The sequence below is a fragment of the Triplophysa rosa genome, linkage group LG6, assembly GCF_024868665.1.
Source record: "Triplophysa rosa linkage group LG6, Trosa_1v2, whole genome shotgun sequence".
Taxonomy (NCBI): domain Eukaryota; kingdom Metazoa; phylum Chordata; class Actinopteri; order Cypriniformes; family Nemacheilidae; genus Triplophysa; species Triplophysa rosa.
The window spans coordinates 3969406-3994786 of record NC_079895.1 but is presented as its reverse complement, the minus strand read 5'-3'; the positions used below and the strand labels follow the sequence as shown (position 1 = coordinate 3994786).

Genomic DNA, 25381 nt, shown 5'->3' with positions numbered 1-25381 from the left:
TACCCAAATAGAAAAAATCTGTCATCATTTACACACCCTCATGTCATTTCAAACCTTTATGACTTTCTTTCTTCCGCAGAACACATAAGAAGATTTTTTGAAGAATGTTGTGAACTGGCCCCCATTCGCTTGCATTGGTTTTGTGTCCATACAATAGAAATGAATGGGGGCAGTGTTGTTCGGTTACCAACTTTCTTCAAAATATCTTCTTGGTGTTCTGTAGAAGAAAGACATACGTGTTTGAAATGACACGAGGGTGAGTAAATGATTTTTTGAGTGAACTATCCCTTTAAGAAAGTAAACGATTACATGTCGACTTTAAAAAGAGTTTTTTCCTGTTGCACTTCTGCACAGCTGCTGCCAAAACATTGTGCCAAAACCATCAGTCAGGCCGTGAACAAGAAGTCGAAAAAGCAGACGGGGAAGAAGGGTGAACCGGAGAGAGAAAAACCCGGCGTGGAGAGCATGAGGAAGAACAGACTCCTGGTCACCAAGTAAGGACAACTCTCGGCCACACACTTTAAACCCAATGACCCCCCTGCAGCCGCATCAAACAAAGTCATGCTGCAGGCATTTACCGTATTATCCTCCCGAACCGACACACACTCAAACTGATCCTCCGTATAATTTAAAAGGGATTTATATCAAGCTTGAAATGGACACCCAGCGTCTCATGGGCAGCGGTGGGTTGCTCTCATGGCGAGCTGGTTAAACCATGACTGACTGTGTAATCTGGAGGAAATTAGTTTTTTAATGTCGGGCTGTTTTTTTACAGTCTGGACAAACTGCACACTGCTCTGTCAGAGCTCTGCTTCTCTATCAACTACGTTCCCAACATGATGGTCTGGGAGCACACCTTCACCCCACGCGAGTATCTGACCTCCCACCTGGAAATCCGCTTCACCAAGTAAGTCCCACCTGCAATTTCTTAAAGTCCCCCTGTGGTGAAAATCAAGTTTTTAATGTTGTTTACATGTCTATGGGGTGTTTTTAATATGCTTTAAGATAAACCATCGCGGAGTATTTTCTCCATAAAACTGCAGTTTACCTAAGTTTGAAACGTTTACAACATCATAACACTGTAAGCAATCACGTCAACAGATTTGAGCCATAGATATGTGAGGATGGCGCATAGACTCGGCACTGAACGTCAATTGCGGCATCTGTGTACCCATAATCAACGGTCTGAGCTCTCATGATTGAATGGAGGAGGGGAGTCATTTTCATATTCATTCATCCGCGTATACTAAATGAAGCAAGGGTGTAGAGATACATTCAAGTCATTTTAAGTAATAAAATTATAGGTCTTTAAAAAGATGACCTCCTGGTTATTTAAGGTGTTATATTATGTATATTATGCTAGTTTGTTTGACATTTCGCTCAAAATTTGATATGCTATGTAACGTGCACATGATGCCTTTTTTATAATCCAGTGAATGGCTTCACAAATGAAAGCAAACTTCATCTCGTTTGATTATGTTCTCTTTCCTGGCAATTTGATGGACACGAAAGAAAATTTACAATTCATAACAAATGTCTGGCATCAGTGCAAAAAAGAACGTCATTTTATGTAACACCCACCCAGATGAAGATTTTCTTCTTCAACGTTTGCTCCTGTATAACGGATTTGATGGATTTGAGATGTGATGGAGTTCCCAGTTGCGTGCCGTTTGCTTAAGAGAAATAAAAATGGAAGCAATTTAGACAATTGCTAAAATGCATGAAGAGTATAGAGGTGTAAATGAATGTGGATTGTGTAGAGGTACAATAATCTGGATTTGGGTAAATTTGATGATAAATGTTTGAGTTCATATTGAGATCTTCCATAATATTGACTTGATTGTAGACTTGGCGAATCTGAGCTCAGTTGAAACTCTAATAGAGACATTTGTAAGATTTCTAGCTCTATTTCTCAAGGGAAATATCTGAGACACAGCAGACTTCAAAGTTTCTCATTTGCTCTTCATTTCATCTCATTGACGTCTATGAGAAATAATTGGATAAACCACGTGTATTTTTAAAGATCTTGCATCTTTATATCTAATATTTTGTTCTTTACTACGATGCAATAATTATGAATAACATGATCTAATTGGGTTGTTTTAGTAGGTTTGAATATTGTTTCGCATCCTTTTGACCCATATTAATTTGGCGACTACGTGCATATTGTGTTTCATTAACCACTGTCCTCTCTTCCTGATGAGGTTCATCCCTTCTCGTCCAGCTCTCACTTATGAATTAAGCTGAGAACTCAAGAGCGCAAAGGGCCTCGTGGGTTTATTGTTCGATTTGTGTAATTTATTGGACTAGTGGAGAGAGCTTTTCGAATGATTTTTGACACTGATCCAGAAGAGCGCTTGTCCAACTAAATAAACACGGGGCAGAGGAATAACAGGTATTTTCCACTGCGGGGTTCAAAACTCTGACGCGGATGCTTTGGCTGGCCCCTCGCGTGGCTGCGAGAGGTCCGGTTAGCACATCTCACCACCCAACCCGTGCGCACACACGTTTCCATCTGATGGCTCTTTTCAGGTCAAAACAATATTAGGTTGTTGTTGTTGTTATGGATCACTTCACGTGTTCTCGATTGCCAAGGCATTGCGTAATGTCGGTTTACACCAGTAACTCATTTTAAAGCCGTTCCACTTTGTTGCTGTGAAAAACAGAATTGAATCAGAATTGACGGTTTTGGTCGGAGCCGATAGCCTTGTGGTTAGTGCTCCGACATATGGCGCTGTTGCGTTCCAGGCGATCCGAGTTCGAATCCCGGCTCGTGGTCCTTTCCCGATCCCACCCCCCTCTCACCCGCTTCGTTTCCTGTCCTCTCATTGTACTGTACTATAAATAAAGGCAAAAAACGCCAAAAATAAATCTTTAAAAAAAAAGGAATAGATGGTTTTGGTCCTGATGTGCATGAATCATGGGTACGTGTCGGCTTTTCTTTCTTCTTCGTAATTGTCATCAAATGTTTATTTTGTAGTCACAATCAGTAGGAAACGATGTAAGATAATGACTAAACTGGGATGATATTATTGGTTAATATTATATTATTGCCTGATCTTGTGGTTACGTTAGCAGAAATGAAGTAGTTCCAGAATCATAGTTATGGATTATAAAAAAAAATTCTGTAGTAAAACTTGCATTGATAAAAAGCACAATAAGATCACATTGTGGAATAGTTTTGGTTTTGACCATGTTTGTAACTTCGTCAGGTCCATCGTGGGTATGACCATGTACAACCAGGCCACGCAGGAGATCGCCAAACCGTCCGAGCTGCTCACCAGCGTGCGGGCCTATATGACAGTGCTGCAGTCCATCGAGAATTACGTTCAGATTGACATCACCAGAGTTTTCAACAATGTTCTTCTGCAGCAGACCCAACACCTGGACAGCCACGGAGAACCAACCATCACCAGCCTCTACACCAACTGGTAAGACTGGAGATATCCGTTTTTTTCCCATACCTTCTTTTCCAGTAGAATCCGTGCGACCATTTGTTTGGCGTTTATCCGCGTGCAGGTATCTGGAGACCCTTCTGCGGCAGGTCAGCAATGGTCACATCGCTTACTTTCCAGCCATGAAGGCTTTCGTCAATCTGCCCACTGAGAACGAGCTCACCTTTAATGCCGAGGAGTATTCCGACATATCTGGTGAGGATTAGAAACCTTTCGTGGAAGTCTCGGTCAAGCAAATCTCTCGATTATTTCAGCATGTCTAAACCGTATTCTCTTAATCCGCCAGAAATGCGTTCTCTGTCTGAGCTGCTGGGTCCGTACGGGATGAAGTTTCTGAGCGAGAGCCTCATGTGGCACATCTCTTCCCAGGTGGCCGAACTCAAGGTGAGGGTCAAGTGTTTCGCAGGTGAAAGGTCACAGTAGGTTTTTGCAATGCCGGCTGGCCTAAAACGTGTTTTGGAATCATAACTTCCTGCTGGAGACGTGCCTGAGAGCAATTACAGCTTTTCTGCAGTTCAACAGTGATTCGCACGGTTGAGTTGACTTACCGGCTCGTCCAACTGGGAGTTTCTACATTTTATGGAACGATTTAAGAGAACAATAGGTGGAATTTAGCACGATTAAAACAAAGTTTTTTGTCATATTTCCTGTTAAACAGGAAGTCGCTTTTTCATTCGTAATGGCAAACAGCCTTCATTCCACCTCACAGCTGTGAAACCTGATTTGTTACCTGCTATTCTTAGTTAGGCAGGTGGAGTTATTCTAGAGCAGGGCTTTTCAGACTGGGGTCCGGTGACCCCCAGGGGGCCTTCAGAAGCTTTCAGAGAAATAAAGTTAAAGCAAAAATGGGAAAGTTCTACGGAACGTTATTATTGTTATTAAGTGTTTATCTGCTTTTGTGCTACATGCATATTTTCCAGAACTGTTTATATTTGTATCTTTCTAGTACATTTTTCTCACAATGTTTTTTTCTTACTCAAAGTGAAAGTTGCTACAATAATGCATTTGAAGTTAAAATGTCTCTTCATAAGTGTACATCTAAGTGTATCCAAGTATTTAAGTTTGGAAACATGTTCTCTTTATAATATCACGTTGACTATTTGTCTAATAAATGTTTTTTACACAAATAATAGATGGTAATGTTTTTTAAGAATGGGGGTCCTTCACAAAAAGTTAATCATATTTGGGGGTCCTTGGCATCATAAAGTTTGAAACCCCTGTTCTAGAGATCGCAAAAAAACTATTGGACGAAATGTTGGATATGCCCAAGAATGCAAGTGCACAAATTAGCTACAAATATGTGATAGACAGACACGCAAAGAGTGGAAAATGTCTCAAACTTTCTTTGGAATTCTGTTGCTCTTTCTGTGAAATTCTGAGGAAACAGATTCCATGAGGACTTGCTTTCTGGGAATAGAGTTTAGGTAGCATTTCCCCTGAGAGTTATTGGGAAACACTTGAACAAAAGCAAATGAGAGCTGTCAAGCAATGATGGATTAACAGCAACTATGCCCATCAAACCTGAACCAAATACCTGTTTGATTATTTGTGAGGTGTAAACGGTTTATTGTGTGCACTCCTGATTTAATCATTTAGGAATAAACTGCTTTCTCTCTCTCGGCCAATGCATGCATGTAAATATGTTTTTTATTCAATGTTTACAAACGCACGTATGTAATTGAAACAGCCCTCTGCATTAGAATTGTTTCTTTAGCAAGTGAAGTGTGCGAACGCAGCCTTGGCACATGTCGGTGATGTTCTAACATGCAAACCTCTCTCCCTCAGCTGAAAGTAATTTGCAGAAGAAAGAACCAAGTTTCCTATCTGACCCACGATCTGCCATGGAGTAAACCATTTTATTTCGCATTTCTATTCCGCGCCATGTCCACCAAAGGACTTAACGCGAAACACGTTTCTCTTGAATTTCACAAATCATTTGTAGACATGCAAGCCGGGGCTTTTCCTTCTCTTGTTTTGAAAATGTCCTCGTCTTGGTTGATTCATAGCTTTAATCGGCTACTGGTGTGAAAAAGTTCAATAGGTTTGAAAACAAAGCAGAAATTGTCGTTACAGTAAGACACGGGTGAACATTTAAACACACGCTTTTAAAAGTATGGCCTTATAACAGCCTAAGACGCACCTTATTATTCGTACCATAACATTTTTTTAACTTCATTGACGTGGATACCTAGGGGCGTGAGTCCAGTGTACTATTGTAAGAGTTACTGTAGCCGTGAATTTTACTGAGTAAAGATGACTCCTGATTGCTTTCTCTGATTATTGACATTTTGCATGATCCTGTCGTCTTTACAGAAACTTGTGGTGGACAACGTGGAGGTTCTGACCCAGATGAGGACCAGCTTTGACAAGCCGGAGCATATGGCAGCGCTGTTCAAACGGCTCACATGTGAGTTCCGGTCTCAGGGATTTTCTCTTGTCACTTGACACACATGCAAGCACTATGTTAAATATTTAGTCTGATGTTGTTAACCAAATTGTGAAGTATGTTCAGTATGTGTGCAAGAAACACTGTATAACTATATCTGAAAAAAGGTTTATAGCTACCAAAAAGTGCAATGTGAGAACGCATTCGAATCTTCGACACATTTCACCCCAAAATGAAAATTCTTTTATCATTTACTCATTTCTTCCCTCTGCAGAACACAAACGAAGATATTTTGAAGAATGTTGGTAACTAAACATTACTTGACTTCCATTGTATGGACACAAAACCACTGTGACATTTCTCAAAATATCTTCTTTTGTGTTCCATAAAAGAAAGTGTTGTACATGGTTTAAACCACCAGAGAGTAAATAAATGACAGAGTTTTCATTTTTGGGTGAACTATCCCTTTAATATTGTAAGTAGATCCGTAATTAGAAAAGTGGCAATAAGAAAAAAAAACTCATCGTTTCGTATTTTTACAATAACACATTTTCAGAGTTGTGCGCACGTACCACAGTTTGAGAAGCGGCGTGTTAGACAATAGCTTTTTGTAAAGTCATGGTATGAAATGTAATCCCCTCACCCCCTAGCAGGACCCTCCGCACAGAGCTTTTCAGTGGTATTTGTTTCAACTCACACATTCATATTTTTACACTAGGCTACTAAACTGAAATCTAAGCTCAGGAATGTTGCCCACGGCACCTGCAGATCTATTTTTAGTGCTTCTGTGAAGAAAATAATCTATTTTTGGATGTTATTAATACAACCTGTCTTCTATTTCTGTAGCGGTTGACAGCGTGCTGAAACGGATGACCATCATCGGTGTGATTTTATCGTTCCGTTCTCTGGCCCAGGAAGCACTCAGAGACGTGAGTTATCCAGACACATGATTCACACAACACTCGCTGTCTCAACACGGACTGCATGTTAACGTCTCTCTGTTATGTTATACTTTAACTTTTACTCATCCGTTCAATGCTATTCCAATTTCAAAAACAGAATGTCCAAGATTTCATTTTATGCAAAGTTTGAAATCGCTCCAGATATGTTCACGTTTGCTCATTTAGCATCAGACATAATAAGCTCTTGACCACAGATATGGGTCTTGTCTCCAGGTGCTGTCCTGCCACATTCCCTTCCTAGTGAGCTCCGTGGAAGACTTCAAAGACCACATTCCTCGTGAAACTGACATGAAGGTAGGTGACATCACTCTTGCTCTTACGGCTAATGGTGTGCCTTTAGACCTGAAACTAACAGCTTCTTAATTTTCTCAGGTGGCCATGAATGTGTACGAGCTATCTTCTGCCGCAGGACTGCCCTGTGAGATTGACCCTGCGCTTGTCGTGGCCCTATCTTCCCAGAAGTCTGGTACGTTTTTGTAGGGAGCGTTCGGTATTTGTCACTATTAATTGCCCACCAAGCATACGTTAAATATCACAAAAAGTATCAGGCTTTGATTTTGTACAGTGGAATAAAATGTATTTAAAGTTATATTCGGCCTGTATAACAACATGCAGATATTCATTGAAGGTTTTTCTTCAAACAAACAGTTTTTTATGCGCTTGTTCAATAACAGAATTTTGCTTTTTTTTTATTCAAAAAGGTTACAGATTTTCCGGTCAAGTATTACAGCATTGAGATGCTTGTTGTATAAACTAGCTTTTAACTTGGGAAGCTAGTTTTATAGTAGTGTCCGGTCGTCCGGTGTTTCTTATCAAACTTTTATCAAGCGTTACAGCCCATTCAAAGAATACGAATGCCTGAAAAGAGCCTTGTGAACTCCGATAAATCTCGCGCTTCTTACCTCAGGCGTAGCTCTCTAAAACTGAGCAAAGTTTTCCGGTGAACGACTTCGACTTTCTCAGAGCAGCCGAAAACCCTCCAGGGCCTCTTTGGCAAGCTCCGTTGTTTTTGTTCTATTCCCCCGACGGTTAAATCCAAACGTCTTCTGTTTACTATCTAAATAGCAAGTCAACTCAAACTAGACTTAATTGAATCACTCCCAAATCCAGTTGCACTAATAACATAAATAACAGGTCATTTCTGGACATACGCAGTTTTTCTTGGCTCTTTTTTGGACACTGTCCAGAAATGGGATGTGTGCCGTTTAAGTGCCCTTCTCACAATTGCAATGGCGTTTAATGCATTACCGAACGCGGCGTTCATGAACTCATTTCACCTTGTTTGTAACAGAGAATATCAGCCCAGAGGAGGAGTACAAGATCGCCTGCCTGTTGATGGTGTTTGTGGCCGTTTCCATGCCGACCCTGGCCAGCAACGTGATGTCGCAGTACAGTCCCGCAATAGAAGGTACCAATTTTGCTTTTCGAACCGGCGCTGAACCGTCGCGAGTGAAATGAGATTATATCTGTGCTCTTTGAACGAAGGAGCCACGTCCGGTGGGCTGCGCGCTTTAATGCATTATCATGCGTTTACTAACTCTATAAATCTTTTTAGGTCACTGCAACAACATCCACTGTCTAGCTAAAGCGATAAACCAGATTGCCGCTGCTCTCTTCACTATCCACAAGGGCAGCATAGAGGACCGCCTAAAAGAGTTCCTCGCTGTAAGTTGGAATGTTTGCCGCTATCGTCCTCATTCATTGTTTATATCCGATGCACTTGAATTTGGACTCCAAATCTGCTTTTACAACAACATAACCTGGATAAATATTGTTTATGTAACTGCAAACTTGAGTGATCTCCCTGTGGGGCTGTTGGGTAATTCTCTTCTACTCTTCTTCTTCAGCTTGCATCTTCCAGTCTGCTGAAGATTGGACAAGAAACGGATAAAACCACTACACGAAACCGGGAGTCCGTTTACCTGCTCCTGGACATGGTGAGTGAATCCACTGCTGGTAGAAGACAGGAAAGCGTGGTTTCTAGCAGAGTGAAACAGTGGGGTATTTCCTCCATAAACAGATGTATTTTTGACATGTGATTTAGGGATGTTGAATGCATTTGGAGAAGAATGTGAACGTTGGGTGAAGGAAGAATTCAGTTTGATTCAAGTTTATTTCTGTAGCGCTTTTTACAGTTTGCATCATTTCAGGACAGCCGTAGAGAAAGGACAATTAAACACGCACTAAATATAGATAAAACAGTAGAAATAATACATATAAATAAATAAAAAAATATACAAGACCATTTCGAAGACCATTGTCAGTTTGTCTAAATATACTATTTATGTTTAGGTAAAATGATCATTTTTGTTTAATTCTGTAAAATTTCTCCCAAATTTTAAATTAAAATTGAAAAATGTATAAAAAATTAAAACGGGAGAAACAGGTATAAAATAACAGAAACAATGCTCTTTATTTTTAAGACCTCAAATACTGCAAAGAAAACAAGTTCATATTCACTTTTAAGCAATACACTAGTAATATTTCTACATGTATTTAGTAGGGATGTAACGATTCACCGTGGGCCGGTTGAAAATCGGTTATAATGAGTGACGATTCAAATCGCTTGAGGTGTGAACTGAATCGCAATACATTTTTTGAACAGCAGGGGCCGCTATTTTCACTGCAAATCTAAACGTGGTCATGCTGATATTTCTCAAATGCAAAAAAATCCAAGAAAAGCTCAGACCGTATTAGTTTGTTTATATTAAAGAGACTTTTTCTATTATTAATTTGTTATAAAATTGCAGTTTAGTTTTGTTATTTGAAATAAAACATTATTTAATTATACAAAGAAACGTGAAGCATTTAAGAAATAATGCAAGGGAAGTTGTTCATTTCTAATTTGTTTCAACTCATTTTGTAAAAATAAATCGTGAGTAAATCATGAATAAATCGCATCGTGAGATCAGAATCGTGACTCGCATCGCATCGTGAGCTGAGTGAATCGTTACATCCCTAGTATTTAGGAAAAGTTTATTTATCAAAGTTTTCACCTCGATTTATCAAAGTTTTCATGTGTCTTGTGCCATCAGTCTTTCACATTGCTGTTTGATGACTTTGTCAATCCTGAGGTTTGATTTTGTCGAAATTTAACAGACACTGAACTAGAATGACCACAATACATCTGGAAAGGCTGATTCAATTTTTTGAATTTTTTGAAAATTTAGAAATGATTGAAAATGTGATTTCTTTTTTCCTGCGGCTGTATTATATTTGATATAGATTTGTCTGTGGGATTTTCTTTGTGGGTTTTGTTTGGTTTTTTGAAGCTTAGTCTGCAGGATGCACCAAATTGACAATAGAAATAGGAGTGATACGATCGCACACGTCTCAACATCATCTTGAAATGCATCTTTTTTTATTCTGATCATTTTGTCTGTATGTACTAGATCGTTCAAGAATCACCATTCCTCACCATGGACCTCTTGGAGTCCTGCTTCCCGTACGTTCTGCTCCGGAACGCCTACCACGCTGTGTACAAGCAGTCTGTGTCATCTTCCGCATAAAGAGTTCCTGTGCTTGACGCACTCCGAGGGCCGGACACTACAGCTCTTATTCCATATTCTTCTGTAGGATTCTACAACTTTATTGTCTTACCAGTGCAAGACTTTAATGGGATCAAATCTTTTATGACACTGAATAAAGAGGAGAAAAAAGTTCATTGACCACTTTCAGTAATTGAGTTTGATCCCAGGGACTAAGACACTAAATTTAATTTTTATTTTTTGTTTGTGTTTTTATTTGCGATGGTTAAACTTGGAAACACATAAAATAGTTAATTGTGTGTGTGTTGGGAAGTTTGGGGGGAGGGCGAGGGGTGGATTCTAAAAACTACATCATGCTAAATGCTTGTTAAGATGACAGATGCCTCTATGAAACCATGAATCTTTTTTTTATTTTGATGTTGTTCTAGATCTAATCTGTGTGGGTTACTGCGTGCTTCTCTCTATCTCACTTCTTGTGAATTTGCATTTATTTTCGTTACACTATTGTGTTTCTTTGACATATTTGCCAAATTAATGGATATAACAGCATCTCATTTGGATCGAAATGACGGAATTGTGCATAACTACATGTTATAAAAGCAACCCAGTGTTGTTTTGTACAAAGCATAGTATAATTTTTTAACTAACTTTCATGATGCCTTGTGGCGTCGACACTCCATTGTTATCCATCTGTGAGCTGTAATAAACATTCGTACATATTTATCGAATGTTTATCAGTTGTTTTACCCTCCTCTCCCTTAACCAGTTTTATATGTTTTCAATTTTTTGGAAATGACTATGTATCTTCCATAACATGAATAAACATCAGGTCATAAGAGGTTTGACTGCTGTACTTTAATGCTTTTCAGTGCTGCAAGTCAATGCTTGGATTATTAAAACCATTCTTCAACAACAGAAAGAAATGAAAAAATATATTTTTCTATATAAGAAATAGGCTAATATTGTTCTTGTAAAGAGTTAAACTTGCATGCAGCCAAAGTAAAGTCGGTTTTGTAGGTGAATTATTATTTTTTTGACTTGGGATGCTTCTCAGTATGCCTCCTCACTCCTCCATCCTATGACCCGGAAACCGATCGAGCTCAGCCATCTTTAAGGACGTCTCAATTCTCTAATTGCGCCGGGAGGAGGAGAGTATCGAGGAGAGAGGGGGCTTTCTGAGGAGTCGTGAGCGAGGATACACAGGTGTTTCCTTTGCGGAAGTGTTTTATAGACTAAACCTGAGGCACATAAATTCTCCTCCCCCTGCACATCCTCACATCTTTAGCTCATATTCAAACACACATAAATGTGATAATTAAGCATTATAATATTAAATGTAGAGCTATTTCAGACAGTATGGTTAATATTCATGTAGTAAATTTATTTATATAGTTAATATTTATGTATAACATATATTTAATTTGACATACCTTATATACATTTCTGACCACTTTTAAGCTTTTTTTTTAACTTATTTTATTGTAGTGGGGATTATGAAATCTCCCTAAAGTATGTATTTAACTTTATTTTTTACATTTTCAATGAGCAATGTATGTAACAGTCATTATTAATTGACGACGCTTGAAGTGACGCTAAAGTCACTTCTTTTAATTCCTCCGTACTCGCGTCTTTTCCTTGTTCCCTTCCCTGGCATCCTGAGGGGGTGGAGCTAAGACGCGAGGAAAGGAAACGAGGATGCACAAATAAGAATTGAGAAACACCCTTGGATTCTTTTTTAATCCGTCAAATTTATTCACAGACAACTGGAAAGGTCATGGAGATTCATTGCTCAACAGTTTTTGTTCATGAGTTGTTGTTTTTTACAGTGTATTTGACATAAATATGAAATATGGAGTTTATAAACACTGCCTTTTTAGACTGTTATTTGTTCAAGGTAATATGAATACTGATTAAACTGAAAGAAAAAAATCGTTTAGCTAAATCCTCTAAACACATCTCAAAGAACTTTTAAGTCCTGACAGACTCATATTTCACCAGGTGACATCATTTGTGTTAAGCTTCGCACAGTTAGGATGTCATTATCAGAAAATAATTTCATTTCATGGCGGTGAGGACTCTGACATAAATAGTACACAGCTACTTACCAAAATGAATTAATAAGTGAACATGAAATATTGATTCAAGTTAGAAAGTTTTAAGCAAGAACAACGATCCGATGAAATGATGTAGCCTAAAGGAAAGTTTGGGGGACCGCCTGCTTCCCAAAATAAAACTCATGCGCACGTACCAGCGTAAATACGCAACAGAAAAAAGTGCAACTCTTCTCCTTTATAATTAGTTTAACCACATTTCCAGTCGCCAAATCAATACAGACAGATTCTGATTAGAGCGTCTGTCTTTACGTTAGCACTGCCTTATGTCCACAACACTATTTATGTAGTGTTTTACGCAATCAAACACAGCTTTTGTCTTAGTTAAAGACATTTATGGCGGCAGTAAGTCAACAGTGTGTGTGTGTTTGAGTGCGCAACAGGAGACAGGAGTGATGAGGGAGGTGGGCTGGGGTCCCGCTGTTTTATGTCCCCAGCCCACCTCCACCACTCCACCACTCCTCCTTCTCTTCCTCCTCCTCTCCGTCTTCTCCAGCTTCTTCAAGCCGCTTTCTTTCCGCTGGACCTGAACTGGACTTCACTTACCCAGAAGGAACCCAAAGACTTCTCTCGCGCGTCACCATTTCCAAGAGATTTCCTTTATACGTTTTCCTCCTCGAACGAGAATTTTAAAACATGAGCTCTTTTCCTCCGTGTGCCTGAATGTCGCAAGACTTCAATAAGGTGAAGTTAGTCTTCTAAAGACCTTTTGGGGGGGACCGCTTGAGGTTTTGCGCACAACAGTCAAGTCACCGGAAGATCACTCGAGGTTTTGCGCGCAACAGTCAGATCTCCGGAGAATCTCCATGGTGAATTATAATTAGCGTCTGCTCTCCGTTTTGTGATTTATGACCAACCCAAAGATGTTTTCCCACGAAATGTTCATCTGCGTCCTGGCTATTGCGTGTCTCTTGGAGATCCCAAGATCGCAGGCGGCGTCCTGCGAGCCCATCCGCATCCCCATGTGCAGATCCATGCCGTGGAACATGACCAAAATGCCCAACCATCTCCATCACAGCACTCAGGCCAACGCCGTGCTCGCCATCGAGCAGTTTGAAGGGCTTTTGGGCACCCAGTGCAGCCCGGACCTGCTGTTCTTCCTCTGCGCCATGTATGCGCCCATATGCACCATCGACTTCCAGCATGACCCCATCAAGCCGTGCAAGTCGGTCTGCGAACGGGCGAAGTGCGGCTGTGAGCCGGTCATGAAGAGATACAACCACACGTGGCCGGAGAGCCTGGCCTGTGAGGAGCTACCCGTGTATGACCGAGGAGTCTGCATCTCACCTGAAGCAATAGTCAAAGCTGAGGGACCAGGTTATTTATTCCTATTCCTATTTTTAGGGTTGTTCGTGTTTTTTTATTATTCATACAGAGGGAATTCAATGTAGTTTGAAAATGTATTGTCATTACTATTTATGGTAGTAATAGTGCAAGTACCATAGCCCTATCATTTTCTTTCGCTATTTATAGTGATTGTAGTCACATATTGTTATTTTTTATTACCAGTAAGTTTATTATTAAAGTAGCGGTCACATTTTATTTTAAGGTCCAATTCTCGGTATTAATAAACCATTAACCTCAGTAAACTACTAATTTGTTGCTTATTAATAGTTAATAAGGTAGTTGTTAGGTTTAGGGGGTAGGATTAGGGAAGTAGAATATGGTCATGTTGAATGCTTGCTTTGTAAGTACTAATAAACAGCCAATATGCTAAAAATAGGCATCTAATAAGCAACTAGTTAATGGTGAGAATTGGTCCCTACTAAAGTGTTACCAATATAGCTAACAAACATTCATAAATAACAAACTTTCTTCCCTAAAGATAATCCTTACTATCAAGACCCTTCGAAATGTAACCCTGGTGAGATACACATTGTATTTTTCTTGATTCTAAGTCAGTCTTTACCGTATTTGATTAAATATACCTATTAAAAATATTTATTTAATATAATTCATTAACAGTCACACTTAAAGTGGGTCAAACATTAATTTCAGTTATGGTTCTCATACAGAGGGAAACCCAGACTTCCCCATGGATTCACACAATGGGAACTGTAAAGGAGCTAATGGTATTCGGATAATTCTTTAAAATGTAACCAAGCTAAAATATACATAACTAAAATATCTCAAAGTAAATGCTTTTGCCTTTTTCAGATCGTTGTAAGTGCAAGTCTGTAAGGCTTGGCCAAAAAACATACGAAAGGAACAATTACAATTACGGTAAGTGCTGAATGATATTGAATTATTTAGATCTTGTTTGCTTGACATTTCTCACACTTTCTCTTTCTTTCCTAAGCATGCGGAAGGAAAAGCTTTTTTGTCATGACTAAAAACGAGACTTATTTAATGTTACCAATCTCTTTGCAGTCATCCGAGCGAGGGTGAAAGAAATAAAAACTCGAAACCACGATCTGAGCGCCATCGTCGAGGTCAAGGACGTTCTGAAGTCATCTCTGGTCAACATTCCTCGAGACACAGTAACTCTTTATTACAACTCGGTCTGTGCGTGTCCTCAACTAGCAGCCAATGAGGAATATATTATCATGGGTTATGAGAACGAGGAAAGGTCCAGGTAATGCCGGATTTCTTGTCAGAGGACGTTGGTGGAATGTTTTGTTGTTCTCGAAATAAAGTGGTGATTTCTCCAACAGATTGCTGCTCATTGACGGGTCCATTGCACAGAAGTGGAGGGACAAAATGGGCCGTAAAGTGAAGGTAAGAACGACATCTGCGAATTTTCTAGTTTTAAACACTTTTGCTTCACTTTTAACCAACTGTATCTCAAGGTTATTTTTAGCGAATGTATGACATCAGTTCTCTAACAGAGTTCAGTCTGACATTGTGACATTCATATCATTTCAAGAATGTCTTATTCTTTTTTGGAATGTCTGTTTGTTACGTATAGCTGCACAATGACAAATAGGAGAACATGACTAAAAATAATATTTGGATTTTATGCTCCTCAGGGATTAAGACTGAACTCTAACATAGAATGAACTACTGTCACGTGACTTATATGACAAAGTATATAAATATGTAGAGAGAAGCCATCTGTGCCATTGACCTGACTGATGTTTTTGTGTGCTAGCGCTGGGAGCAGACCAGGGCAATCAAGGCCAACAAGAGACAAAGCCGCAAATAAGCGCCCTCACGTAAACAAGCCTAGGGAGGAGAAGAGCTTCACCAAACTGAAAAATTGCACTATTGTACTTTTTTGTTTAAAAATGTTTGCCTGAGACCAAATGTTTTGTTTTTGCTACGTTTTATAGTTGTTATTCGCCTAAAGAAAATGTTGCCTTTGCACAGACAAAATGTTTCCTTGTGTATAGTTGTTTGGGAAGGGTGTCGAGGGGCGGTCACTCGGTCAGCGATTGCCGACGGCAGTAGGAAGGTATGAGAAAAGCATAATATTTTGGGGGAGCCTTTCTGAGATGCCCGTGTGCTTTAAGCTCCGTGTGTATAAAGAAACAAGCACGCTCTCATTACAAACTGCAGCTGCGGTAAATTTTTTCCCCTCTGGAGGATTAAACATTCTTCGAAAGAACAATGAACAGTTTGGGGGCAGAGAATCCTTCGGCAGAAATCACAGAGACAGCCAAGATTAGAGGCGTAACATTATCATGGACGACGAAAACAAGCCCTTGGGCTTTCTGAATGATGTTCATTTAAAGAAAAACATGCATTTGATATGTCTATAGTTTGGTTCTTTTACACTGCATTATACATGCTTGTCATTTCAATGTTCTATTAATTGAAACAGCTATTATTGATGCAAACTAAATATCACATTCTGTACACAGTCTATAACGCAGTTTACAGCCTTTATTAAACACACCTGGCTGGGCATGACCATGTTATGTTTGTATGCATTGTAAATGACATCAGTTTTGCAAACAGACACGTTGTCTTCCCAGACAAACAAGCAAACATTACTGTATTTTGGTTTAAGTAAAGATGTTTAATCTAATTTGACGCTGTGTGCATCTGTCAAAAGAGTGTGTACCGAACGCTGACCTGGAGCCGGTCCAGTCTAACATGCTTTTGCACAGTTTTGGGAAAGCATTCCAGCTCTCGGGAAAGAGAGACGGTCTCTGTTTATGCTTCTCAATGCAGCGACTCAGTTCTGGCCTCGGCACTACAGTAATCTACAGTAATAGAGCTGCTTCTTGTAAACAACCTGCTGCTTGGAGTTACTGCAGTGACAGCTGCTCACCCTGCGTACCCCAGATTTAATGCCCGCGAGGTGAATTCACTGTTTATTAAAATTGGAGATTTGGGACTTGTCAAAATGAACGGCTAACAATAAGCTTGTGTTTGCTAACATTAGTAAATACGTTAACTAACATGAGCACAGAGCAATATCCTTGTCAGCATTTATTAATTTTGTGTGAATGTTAGTTAATGCAAATACAAATCTTTATGTTTACTGTGCATGAACTCATGATACAACCTTTGATTTTAAAAAGTATAGGTGCTGAAATTAAATACGATGTTTATAATTGCCTATTGTTAGTTCATGTCACCTAATGCATTAACTGATGTTAACAAATAGCCTACAAGCTTATTGTAAAGTGATGGGCCTACCAATGAACTTTTTGGAAAAGTTTCTCTTTTAGGAAAAAAACAAACTAGAGAGATTGACTCATGTCGCACTCCCTGGCATATACAATCTTGTTTGCATTCATAAAAATCACCAAAAAGTACTGTAAAGCAACTGTAAAAATATTAAATCAAATTGGCTTTACAAGTCACTTGAATTTAAATGATATTAAACTGACTTATAGACGGTTTCATCGGACGCACGCCTGGCCCGCAGTTAACTTCCGGCCTGTGTTTGGTTATAATATAACAATTTATTTTTTATTTAATTTATATGAATATTTTATTGTATATCAATAGTATTGAAATAAATTAAAACTACTCAGCAGTTATTGACTCTTTGTGGAGGTCTCCTGGAAGTTACGTTTAGGCCACATAACGTTTGTTGATGTTGTTGCCGTTGAAACCGTCTATAAAATGAAAGTAAAATAACTAGATTTTTAAATTATAAGACCTAGACTTGTGAAGGCAATTTGGTTTAACAAAAAAATGAAGGCAGCTTTTAATCTAAAGTTTTTTGGTTCAAATAGGTGAATTTTTATAGTGTATGGTACTCTCTTGGGTTTTGCACATCCTTGCAAGTATTTTGAAGCGCCATGTAAATACAGCCTTATGTCATCACGGTACTTTTTGACATGGTAGAATGAGCCTCTCCCCTTTGTATACCACCTCCAAAAGCAAATAGCATTGTGGTTCATGGCTATGATCTGCTTTTTTGAGCTCATCAGTATTTTTGCATTTCTGTTTAAATAGGAAATACATCAACACAAGACTTCATCCTTTAATTTCTCCATCCTGCGAGTGATGTTATGTCATGTCATGCTATCAGATATTTAACCATTTGGGCATGAAAAATGACTGAAACACACGAGGAGTCTAAAAACAGAAGGGGGAATAGAAGAATTATCACAAGTTATCTATTGCAACAGAAAGTCACTATCCTGCGGATCACCTTAACCAAAGCCCCATTCAACCTGTGCTGCTTCTCGTTGAAATTATGCCACATGTGGGAGCCATCAAATAACAGCACAAATGTAAATCTATGGAGAGGGGGGGGGGTTGGGGGGATGAGCCAAATTGAGTTCACATCCATTCTGTATGAGAAGAGAAAGAAGAGGTAAATAATGTACTGATCTATCTACTTCATGACAAATGGCATAAATAGCCTAATGTAGTAAATATTAGAACAACTGCATTCGGTTTTATGCCAAATGGTTAGAGGAAACATTTATGAGCAGAATATCTTTTACATTTTGGCACTTAGCAGACGCTTTTATCCAAAGCAAATTACTCCAGTGAGGAAAACTACAAAGAGTTTCATCCTAGGGGACAATAATATGACCATTGCTTCTTTCAAATTGATTTACCCCAATTTGATGTGGGCAGCGTTATCCGAAACAGCTGACAATGAGAACTTTTCCTCCGTGCTCTTCTGATTGTTGGAAAAGAATCAAAAGAATTACTGACCTCCATACATCACACTATAAAAACGGATGACAAGAGAAACTGTGCGTTTGGGTCTCTTTTTCTCATTTTAGACATTTCCTGACACACCGTAGGGTCTGTGTCCATGAATATAAACGCTGATCAAAAACACATGTTGAAATGTGTGTGAAAAATCTGGGAAATGTTTTAGATTTGAGGTGTGCAGTAAAGTCAGAATTACATGGTGCTAATATTTCAAGATTACATCATCATTCAGAAATTCAAACAGGGCTTCCCTTCATTTTTGTCAGCAGTAGAAAATTACCAAGGTCTTGCCATTCTGTCTAGAAGTAGGTTTTCTACATTAAACTAGATGGAATGATTGACAGATGCACTTTTGATTTCATAAACCTTATAAACACCATGCACTGTGCTGTTTTTTTACCTTTTTGTGTTTTTCAGTTTTTCTTATTCTCTCCTGTAACGCTGCTTTGGAACAATGCACATTGTGAAAAGCGCTATATAAATAAAATTGAATTGAATTGAATAAACCTTCAGTTTCACCCATCACTTGTTTTAATTTTGTCAAGTGAATTCATGTCATTCAAATATTTTCTTCTTCCCAATTTATTATGCAGAATTAACTGTTCATGTCAATCAGCACAGCAATATTCTGCTTCTTGTGAAATAAGTAAACTTCTTGTAGTTATAAAATAACATAATTCTTTGTATTATGTAACTTGACATCATTTTAATCACTTTTGTCAAAAGTGCAAATTAATTGCGTTACAGTTTTTGTTTAATGGGGAAAACATTTAAACTCTTGTGGTTCACTGTCAATTCTCTGGTCAAATATGAATGTTACTTCAGGTCTCTGTTCAGTATGTGTTAACAGGGAAACTGATATTCCAAGAAATGCTAATTAAGTTTTGCACGCAAGGGAGTGAAACAGGCACAGCGATGCCAAGAGTCACTTATGAGTAACCGTTCTCAAACAAAGCAACAGTTATGCTTATACATAATTTGAGCTTTTACAGGGGAAAAGATGTTTATTATATATTTAACACATCCTGTGAGTCAATATGCAGATCAGCCTGTTTTCCCCTGGGAATAAAATATCTTCACTGATTCACGTATGAATAACTCTTAATATGTCCAACATACTTGCTCAGTAAATACGTTTCTTCAGGTCTGTAATCTTTCAACAATCAGTGTCTTTTCTATCCTTCAGCTACATGCCACTTAAATTCAACCACATTCTGAATATCATATACTGTATACTAGTGTATGTACAGATATGTATTCAGGTTATATATAGTATATGTATACAGCCCTGGATAAAATAAGAGACCATTTCAAAATTTCATTAAATCAAAATTTCTTGATGTATTTTGATACTGTGATAAAAATCAATTTTTGAACTTTTCCTTATTACATGTACAAATATTACTGTTGTATTGCTTAAAAGTGAATATTCATTTATTTTCTTTGCAGTATGTGAGGTCTTAAAAATACAGAGCATCTCTTCTGTGATTTTGACCTGTTCTCCTGTTTTCATTTTCTGCAAATAAATGCAAATAGAAACAATATTTTTAATTGAAATATTGTTAGTAGAAACAAACATGATCATTTTTAGAAATGGTAAATTCAGAAAAACTGAAAATATTTTTTCTCTTATTTTTCCGCAGCTGTAGGCCTATACAGTTTATCCCATATTTGTACAGTATTTTCTTTTAATGACCCTCAGGTTCGGCTGAACCATCAAAAAAGGAGGTGTATAGTACAAAATAGATGAAACACTAAACTTTTAAGGTATTGGACAATTTGGGGGCAAAAATGGGATTTGGGGGCAAAAAAAGAAAACTACAGCATATCAGGGAAAATGGGTTTTATTCAAATACACAAAAATGCATTAAAACAAATAGCTCACAAGAAAAAAAAGCCTTCATTGACTACAGTTTCCTTTGTTTTTAATATTTTGTCTATGCTCTGTGGTTGACTAGCAGTGTTGTTTTCATTTTTGTCAAGCCTCCTTAAATTCATCTCAAAGCTGAGCTTCAGTTTATACTGCAAGTAACATGTATACAACATTTAAAGCACTTTAAAAATATAATTGAATATTGAACATATGAACAGCAAAAACATACAAAGTATATTATATTTAATATATATAAAAATATATAAAAAATATGTAGTGAAGAAACAGGGTATGTGTAGACCTTTGACAACCCTTTTGCATAAACCTGCTGAGCTTTCTACAGGATTTACGTGAAGATAACTGACTTAAAGCACTTTCACATGTGTCTGTAACATATGAACACAGTGCACTGCTAATCACATGCGTTATATTTAAAATTTAGCCAAGGAAGCTTGCATCACTGCATCAATTGCTTTATGTTGCATTGTATAATGCGTTAACACAGTGCCGTGTGTGTGTGTCCCGTTCACAGGTGCCGAGTGGTGAATGATGAAGGATTGTCTGGACTGTAGAGGTCCAGCTCAAATGTTTTGCAGATGTCTAATGCACTTCTCCTCGCTGTTGTTGTTTCAGTGTGTTAAAACAGCTGTACAGTGCATTTATAGCTCCTTTTCTTTGTGCTCTGCCATAGAAAAACAAGGCTGCCCTTTAATGAGGCCAAGGACAAGTGCTGGCTTCCTAAAGGCTATGTGGTCACCTAAAGAGGAGAACATCGGAGAACCATGAGCAGCTGTTGTCAGGTGTATCCAACACAGAAGTCTGTTCCGTGTTCTTAAAGGGAAAGCACCCCAAAAAATTGTTCATAGTTTTTGTGACTTTCTTTCATCCACAGAACACAAAAGTAGATATTCTGAAGAATGTTAATAACCAAACAACATTGGTCCCCATTGACTTCCATTGTATGGACACGAAACCACTAAAACATTTCTCAAAATATATTATTTTGTCTTCAACAGAAGAAAAATGAATATACAGGTCTATATTACATTTGCCCACAATTCCATTCATCAAAGAACTTGTCTTGTGCTTTTCTTTGTTTACTGACTGCTTTTCTTTGTTTTCCAATTGATTCATTATCTCAAAATAAACTATTCTCTTCTTTCGGGCTTAAAGTCAACGCTAATTGCTTAAGTACAGCCAGCCGTGAGGTTTTGATAACTGTGAGTCCTTAAAGATCTCGCTGTGATAAGATCTCTGTAAAAAGAAGAAGCTGCAAGTTGCTTTCAAATATTCTGTAGAGGACAAATATAGAGCTTAAAAAGCCCCAATTATCACGTTTACATTGTCTGGCCAAATAGATGCTTTATCTGTTGGGCATCTTGTATTTTAACACCCTGATAGACATCAAAAAAGAGGTTTCAATAAATCCTTTGAATAATTCCTGAGATGACAGTCATTTATACTGTCAACAGAGGTTTGAGCATCATATAGAGAGAGAGTGAAAGCTCAATATAATATGTACGAATATAAATAATAACTTAAAAGAAAAAAAATGAAAAAAATGTATGGCCCAAGTAGTTATGTAGAACTATATGATATACTTCATATAAATATAGCTTGTCTGCATTGGTTTCATACATATTTTTAAAGAACCATAAAATATTTCAAACCTCTAAAATCTCATAGGTGAGTCTTTAACATTAATTATGTTTTTAAATAAAACATAGGCTATATAAACCTGTATTTGCCATTTCATAAAAAGTAATTAATCCAAACGTCTCAGATGTTTTACAATAATGAAGACAAGACGTTTTTAATTAAACATTCTATCACTGTTGTTGCAGGGAGGAATAAAACACTTACAGTACACGAGAGTGAGTACATGGAGACAAAATTGTATTTTTTGGGGTGAACTATTCCTTTAATAGACCCCGATCCCAAAAATGAGGGTCGCGACTTTCCCCTAGTCACCAAGCATGTGGATTTATAGTCCGTTTAATTGAGTTGTGCACCTGATGGAGAAAAATCATTACATGGGCGGGCTTCATAAACCCTTTAGCCTTTCTATAATTCTTCGACTCCCCACCGTGCGAACGAATCTCTTTCCATCGACTAAATGAACTGCGCTCAATCAAGAAGAGACATAAACATTTTGGTGTGATATTTATTCAAATAAGTATAAAACTTTAATCAAGTATTAAACTTTAATGACAACACACATTTTTATGATTGCTTAAAATGACGTTGGCGTTTTAAAACCATATCGTCGTGTTTTCCGTGAACTCTAGTGTTCCTCTCGTAAAAACCACAACGTGGTTACAAGGTGCTACAACTCGCTGACGCCAGAACTGGGAAAAGCGCTGCCAGCGGGGAGAGCCTGTCCAGCGGCCCCAGGTGGGTTTTTTTCCACCTCACAATGAAAGAAAATAAACTTGTAGCGATCCCGCAGGGTCGCCCAGTTCTCAAGGCATTACCAGCGCAACCACAGCTCCGGGAACGCTGCCTCACCTGGGCAGCACATTCACACGCACGCACACACGCGCGTTCGTGCGCACGGCCCCTGATTCTTCTCCAAAGTTCTCTAATGGTCGAAATGACCTTTCACAATTACTAGTGAACCTTGCTTTAATTTGAGGTGTACTGTTTTTTATGGCGTTCTCCCCACCCTGCGTGTTATCCATGATTTCACAAGCGCTGGACGGGTGAAGCTGCTGGACCCGACGGTCCGCCGCGGTTTGGGGTGTACGGAGGGGTCACACCGTTGAGGGATTTTGTTCCAGCGTGGTGTGGGCGTGTATGCGGGCGAGAGAAGCCTGCACGAGCTTTCATCCAAGGTAAGCATGTTGTCTTGGTGGCCGCGCGGTGGCGAGGCCTGTTCCAGCGCTGGTGCCAGGACACACACTGCGCACTGTGAAGAGAACTGACAGACAAAAGGAAAAAGAAGAAAGTTGATGTGTTGCCACAGCCCCTGGATATTTCATCTTCCGAACATATAAATACTGGGAGGGACGGGGGACTTTGAACCCACTCCTTCTGTTCTGCTTTCTGTTCCCTAGGTAAAATTGAGGAAGGTTAGATGAGCTTTAACTGGAAGGGGACAGTAATAGCCTATTGGTCACATTGACGTGTGTAGAGCTGGCAGAGCAACCTTGAAAAGACCAGACCGATCAATATTGAAATATTGCTTAAAACCTCTTTAAAACCATTCTGCTAAACCAGGCCGTTGCACGACAAGCTAAACCAGCTGGTTTTGGGTTGTTGTTTTTTTAGCAGAAAGATAGGGAATAAAGAAGGGTTGGGTTATAGATATTGGTGTGTGAGTCACGTTTAAAGACTGCTCATCTTATATGGTGTACATATTTTCTGTTAAAATAATCTCTACTGTTTTATCTTAATATACGGAAACGCGTAAAATTAAGCCACAGCGGGTTGATTGATCATATCGACACAAAACCAATGGCTTGATTTGGGGGCGGGGCTATGTGATGGTCCGACCAATGGCAGATGGAGGGAATTTCCAGTCAGGAAACTTTGTGAATTACATCCTTCACAAAAGTAAGATTTTTAACGTTTCTTTGGGAATAGTTTAACCATTTATAAGCAAAATTTGTACAATATTTCTATTGTTAGAGCTTAGAGATTGAACTGACAAAACTGACTGGATTCTTAAAGTTGTGGTTGCTTTTTTCGGTCGCTGCTTGGGTGTTTGTTTGCTTACAGGGCTAAAAAAAATAATAAAAGAACTGTTCACATGGATATTAGTTTGTAATTAAGGTATACATTATATATAAATTATATTTCAACATAAATTAAATAAATATAATTTATTCATAAATACCATTGTGCGTTTTCAACAGTAGCTGATCTTCATATCGTGACAAGAAAAATAGTTAATAACAAATTAAATTTACCTGACCCATTTACGAATAAACATGGCATTGTGTGATGTTTATTGAGCTGCTGTTTCCACAAAATCAATGGCGAATGTCTCACACTTTAAGTGAATTGATGTTACATTACCGCCACCTAGTTGAAACCTTCGGCCACGTCACGCGATCATTCTCCCAGGGAGAGCACAGAAATGACAAGGAAAAATAATTTAAGAGAAGGTTTCCACAGAAAATGACTGCTGGAACTAAAAATAAGACAAAACACCGAATTTTAAAGGACCAGTGGAGGTGGAGAAAACAATTACAAACATGAGTAAAACCCATTATAACCGTTGTACGACTACCTTCAAACCTTACAAATATGACAGTCCACTGGAGAAAGAAAGGATCTGTTGTTGTGGAAACAATACAAAAGTTACAGTAATGTAACTCTAAACAGTTGTAAAACAACTAAAATCTCAATCGTGTTTATAACAGGACATGTACAGTTAGAAGAGTAGTTTAATGAGTCAGAAATACTCTTCAAAAAGGCATGAGAAAAATACATCTGTTATTTACAGTCTGTGTGAAGAAACGACGACATAAATGTTGACAGTACATTCATACATCACAGTCGTAAAAATTGCACTGTGGTGACCTCATCTTGAATCAGTAACATCACATTTGCAGATGCTTGTCCTTAAATACACCGACTTCTTCCAAGAACCATTTTCTGCTGCAGCAGAGGTGATATCACTCCTCTCTACAGTCCATTTGGCAGTGAACAAATCTCGCTCTCATTAAAGAGTCTTTTTAAAAGTGTGCGTTTCCCCCTCAGTCACACTGCTCGGTAGAAAAGAGCATCTGTGGATCGCAAGTCCTAGAGTTCATCCTGTGGGGCAGTAAATCAAACCGATTGACATCAAGATTGTCCAACAAAATTAACTATACACTAGGTTTAACAAATACCGACAGTATCTTACTTTAAATGTTGAGGATTTCCCCTGTGTTGCAAGCTGCTGTAGTCGCTGTCGGAGAATGTCTGCGATGACATTGGCGTCCCTGCTGTTAATATGCTCTCCACCCTGATCTCGCTAAGAATGCGGAACAGAAAGTATGTACTTGTTAGGAGGTACATTTATGCAGTACGTTTACATTTATGCAT

General features: G+C 38.5%; 3 protein-coding genes across 11 annotated transcripts in view; 2 read left to right on the top strand and 1 right to left on the bottom strand.

Moving 5' to 3' along the window:
* nckap1 (NCK-associated protein 1) overlaps positions 1 to 11129 on the top strand; it is a 33581-nt gene extending 22452 nt beyond the window's left edge. For all 6 annotated transcript variants that reach the window (XM_057336647.1, XM_057336646.1, XM_057336645.1 and 3 more), the window contains 13 exons: positions 355 to 494; positions 776 to 907; positions 3213 to 3431; positions 3520 to 3650; positions 3742 to 3839; positions 5769 to 5862; positions 6688 to 6770; positions 7017 to 7097; positions 7176 to 7269; positions 8095 to 8211; positions 8359 to 8468; positions 8651 to 8740; positions 10196 to 11129. In XM_057336647.1, the coding sequence (XP_057192630.1) occupies positions 355 to 494; positions 776 to 907; positions 3213 to 3431; positions 3520 to 3650; positions 3742 to 3839; positions 5769 to 5862; positions 6688 to 6770; positions 7017 to 7097; positions 7176 to 7269; positions 8095 to 8211; positions 8359 to 8468; positions 8651 to 8740; positions 10196 to 10312 (1506 nt within the window). In that variant the 3' untranslated portion in view covers positions 10313 to 11129. The remainder of the gene's footprint in view (positions 1 to 354; positions 495 to 775; positions 908 to 3212; positions 3432 to 3519; positions 3651 to 3741; positions 3840 to 5768; positions 5863 to 6687; positions 6771 to 7016; positions 7098 to 7175; positions 7270 to 8094; positions 8212 to 8358; positions 8469 to 8650; positions 8741 to 10195) is intronic.
* The window catches only part of dnajc10 (DnaJ (Hsp40) homolog, subfamily C, member 10), a 255365-nt gene that overhangs the window by 218996 nt on the left and 10988 nt on the right, over positions 1 to 25381 (bottom strand). For 2 of the 3 annotated variants that reach the window (XM_057336651.1, XM_057336650.1), the window contains 2 exons: positions 25200 to 25310; positions 24161 to 25108 (listed from right to left, as the gene is read on the bottom strand). In XM_057336651.1, coding sequence (XP_057192634.1) covers positions 25097 to 25108; positions 25200 to 25310 — 123 coding nt within the window. In that variant the 3' untranslated portion in view covers positions 24161 to 25096. Of the gene's footprint in view, positions 1 to 24160; positions 25109 to 25199; positions 25311 to 25381 lie in introns of those variants that run through there. The other variant, XR_008963172.1, reaches the window with a different exon arrangement.
* frzb (frizzled related protein) lies at positions 12664 to 18017 on the top strand. 2 transcript variants are annotated; one of them, XM_057336661.1, is made up of 7 exons: positions 12665 to 13719; positions 14228 to 14266; positions 14418 to 14474; positions 14560 to 14625; positions 14773 to 14977; positions 15057 to 15120; positions 15494 to 18017. In XM_057336661.1, exons 1-7 carry the CDS (start codon positions 13251 to 13253, stop codon positions 15545 to 15547), a joined length of 954 nt encoding a protein of 317 aa, XP_057192644.1. In that variant the 5' UTR covers positions 12665 to 13250; the 3' UTR covers positions 15548 to 18017. The 2 variants fall into 2 exon arrangements, with proteins under 2 accessions (XP_057192646.1, XP_057192644.1); XM_057336663.1 differs by lacking the exons at positions 14228 to 14266; positions 14418 to 14474 and having other exon boundaries at positions 12664 to 13719.

Coding starts and splice junctions, on each gene's coding strand:
- frzb (XM_057336661.1), top strand. CDS start 13,251: ATGACCAACCCAAAGATGTTTTCCCACGAAATGTTCATCTGCGTCCTG. Junction 14,978..15,056: donor GAGAACGAGGAAAGGTCCAG/GTAATGCCGGAT, acceptor TTTCTCCAACAG/ATTGCTGCTCATTGACGGGT. Junction 15,121..15,493: donor AAATGGGCCGTAAAGTGAAG/GTAAGAACGACA, acceptor TTTGTGTGCTAG/CGCTGGGAGCAGACCAGGGC.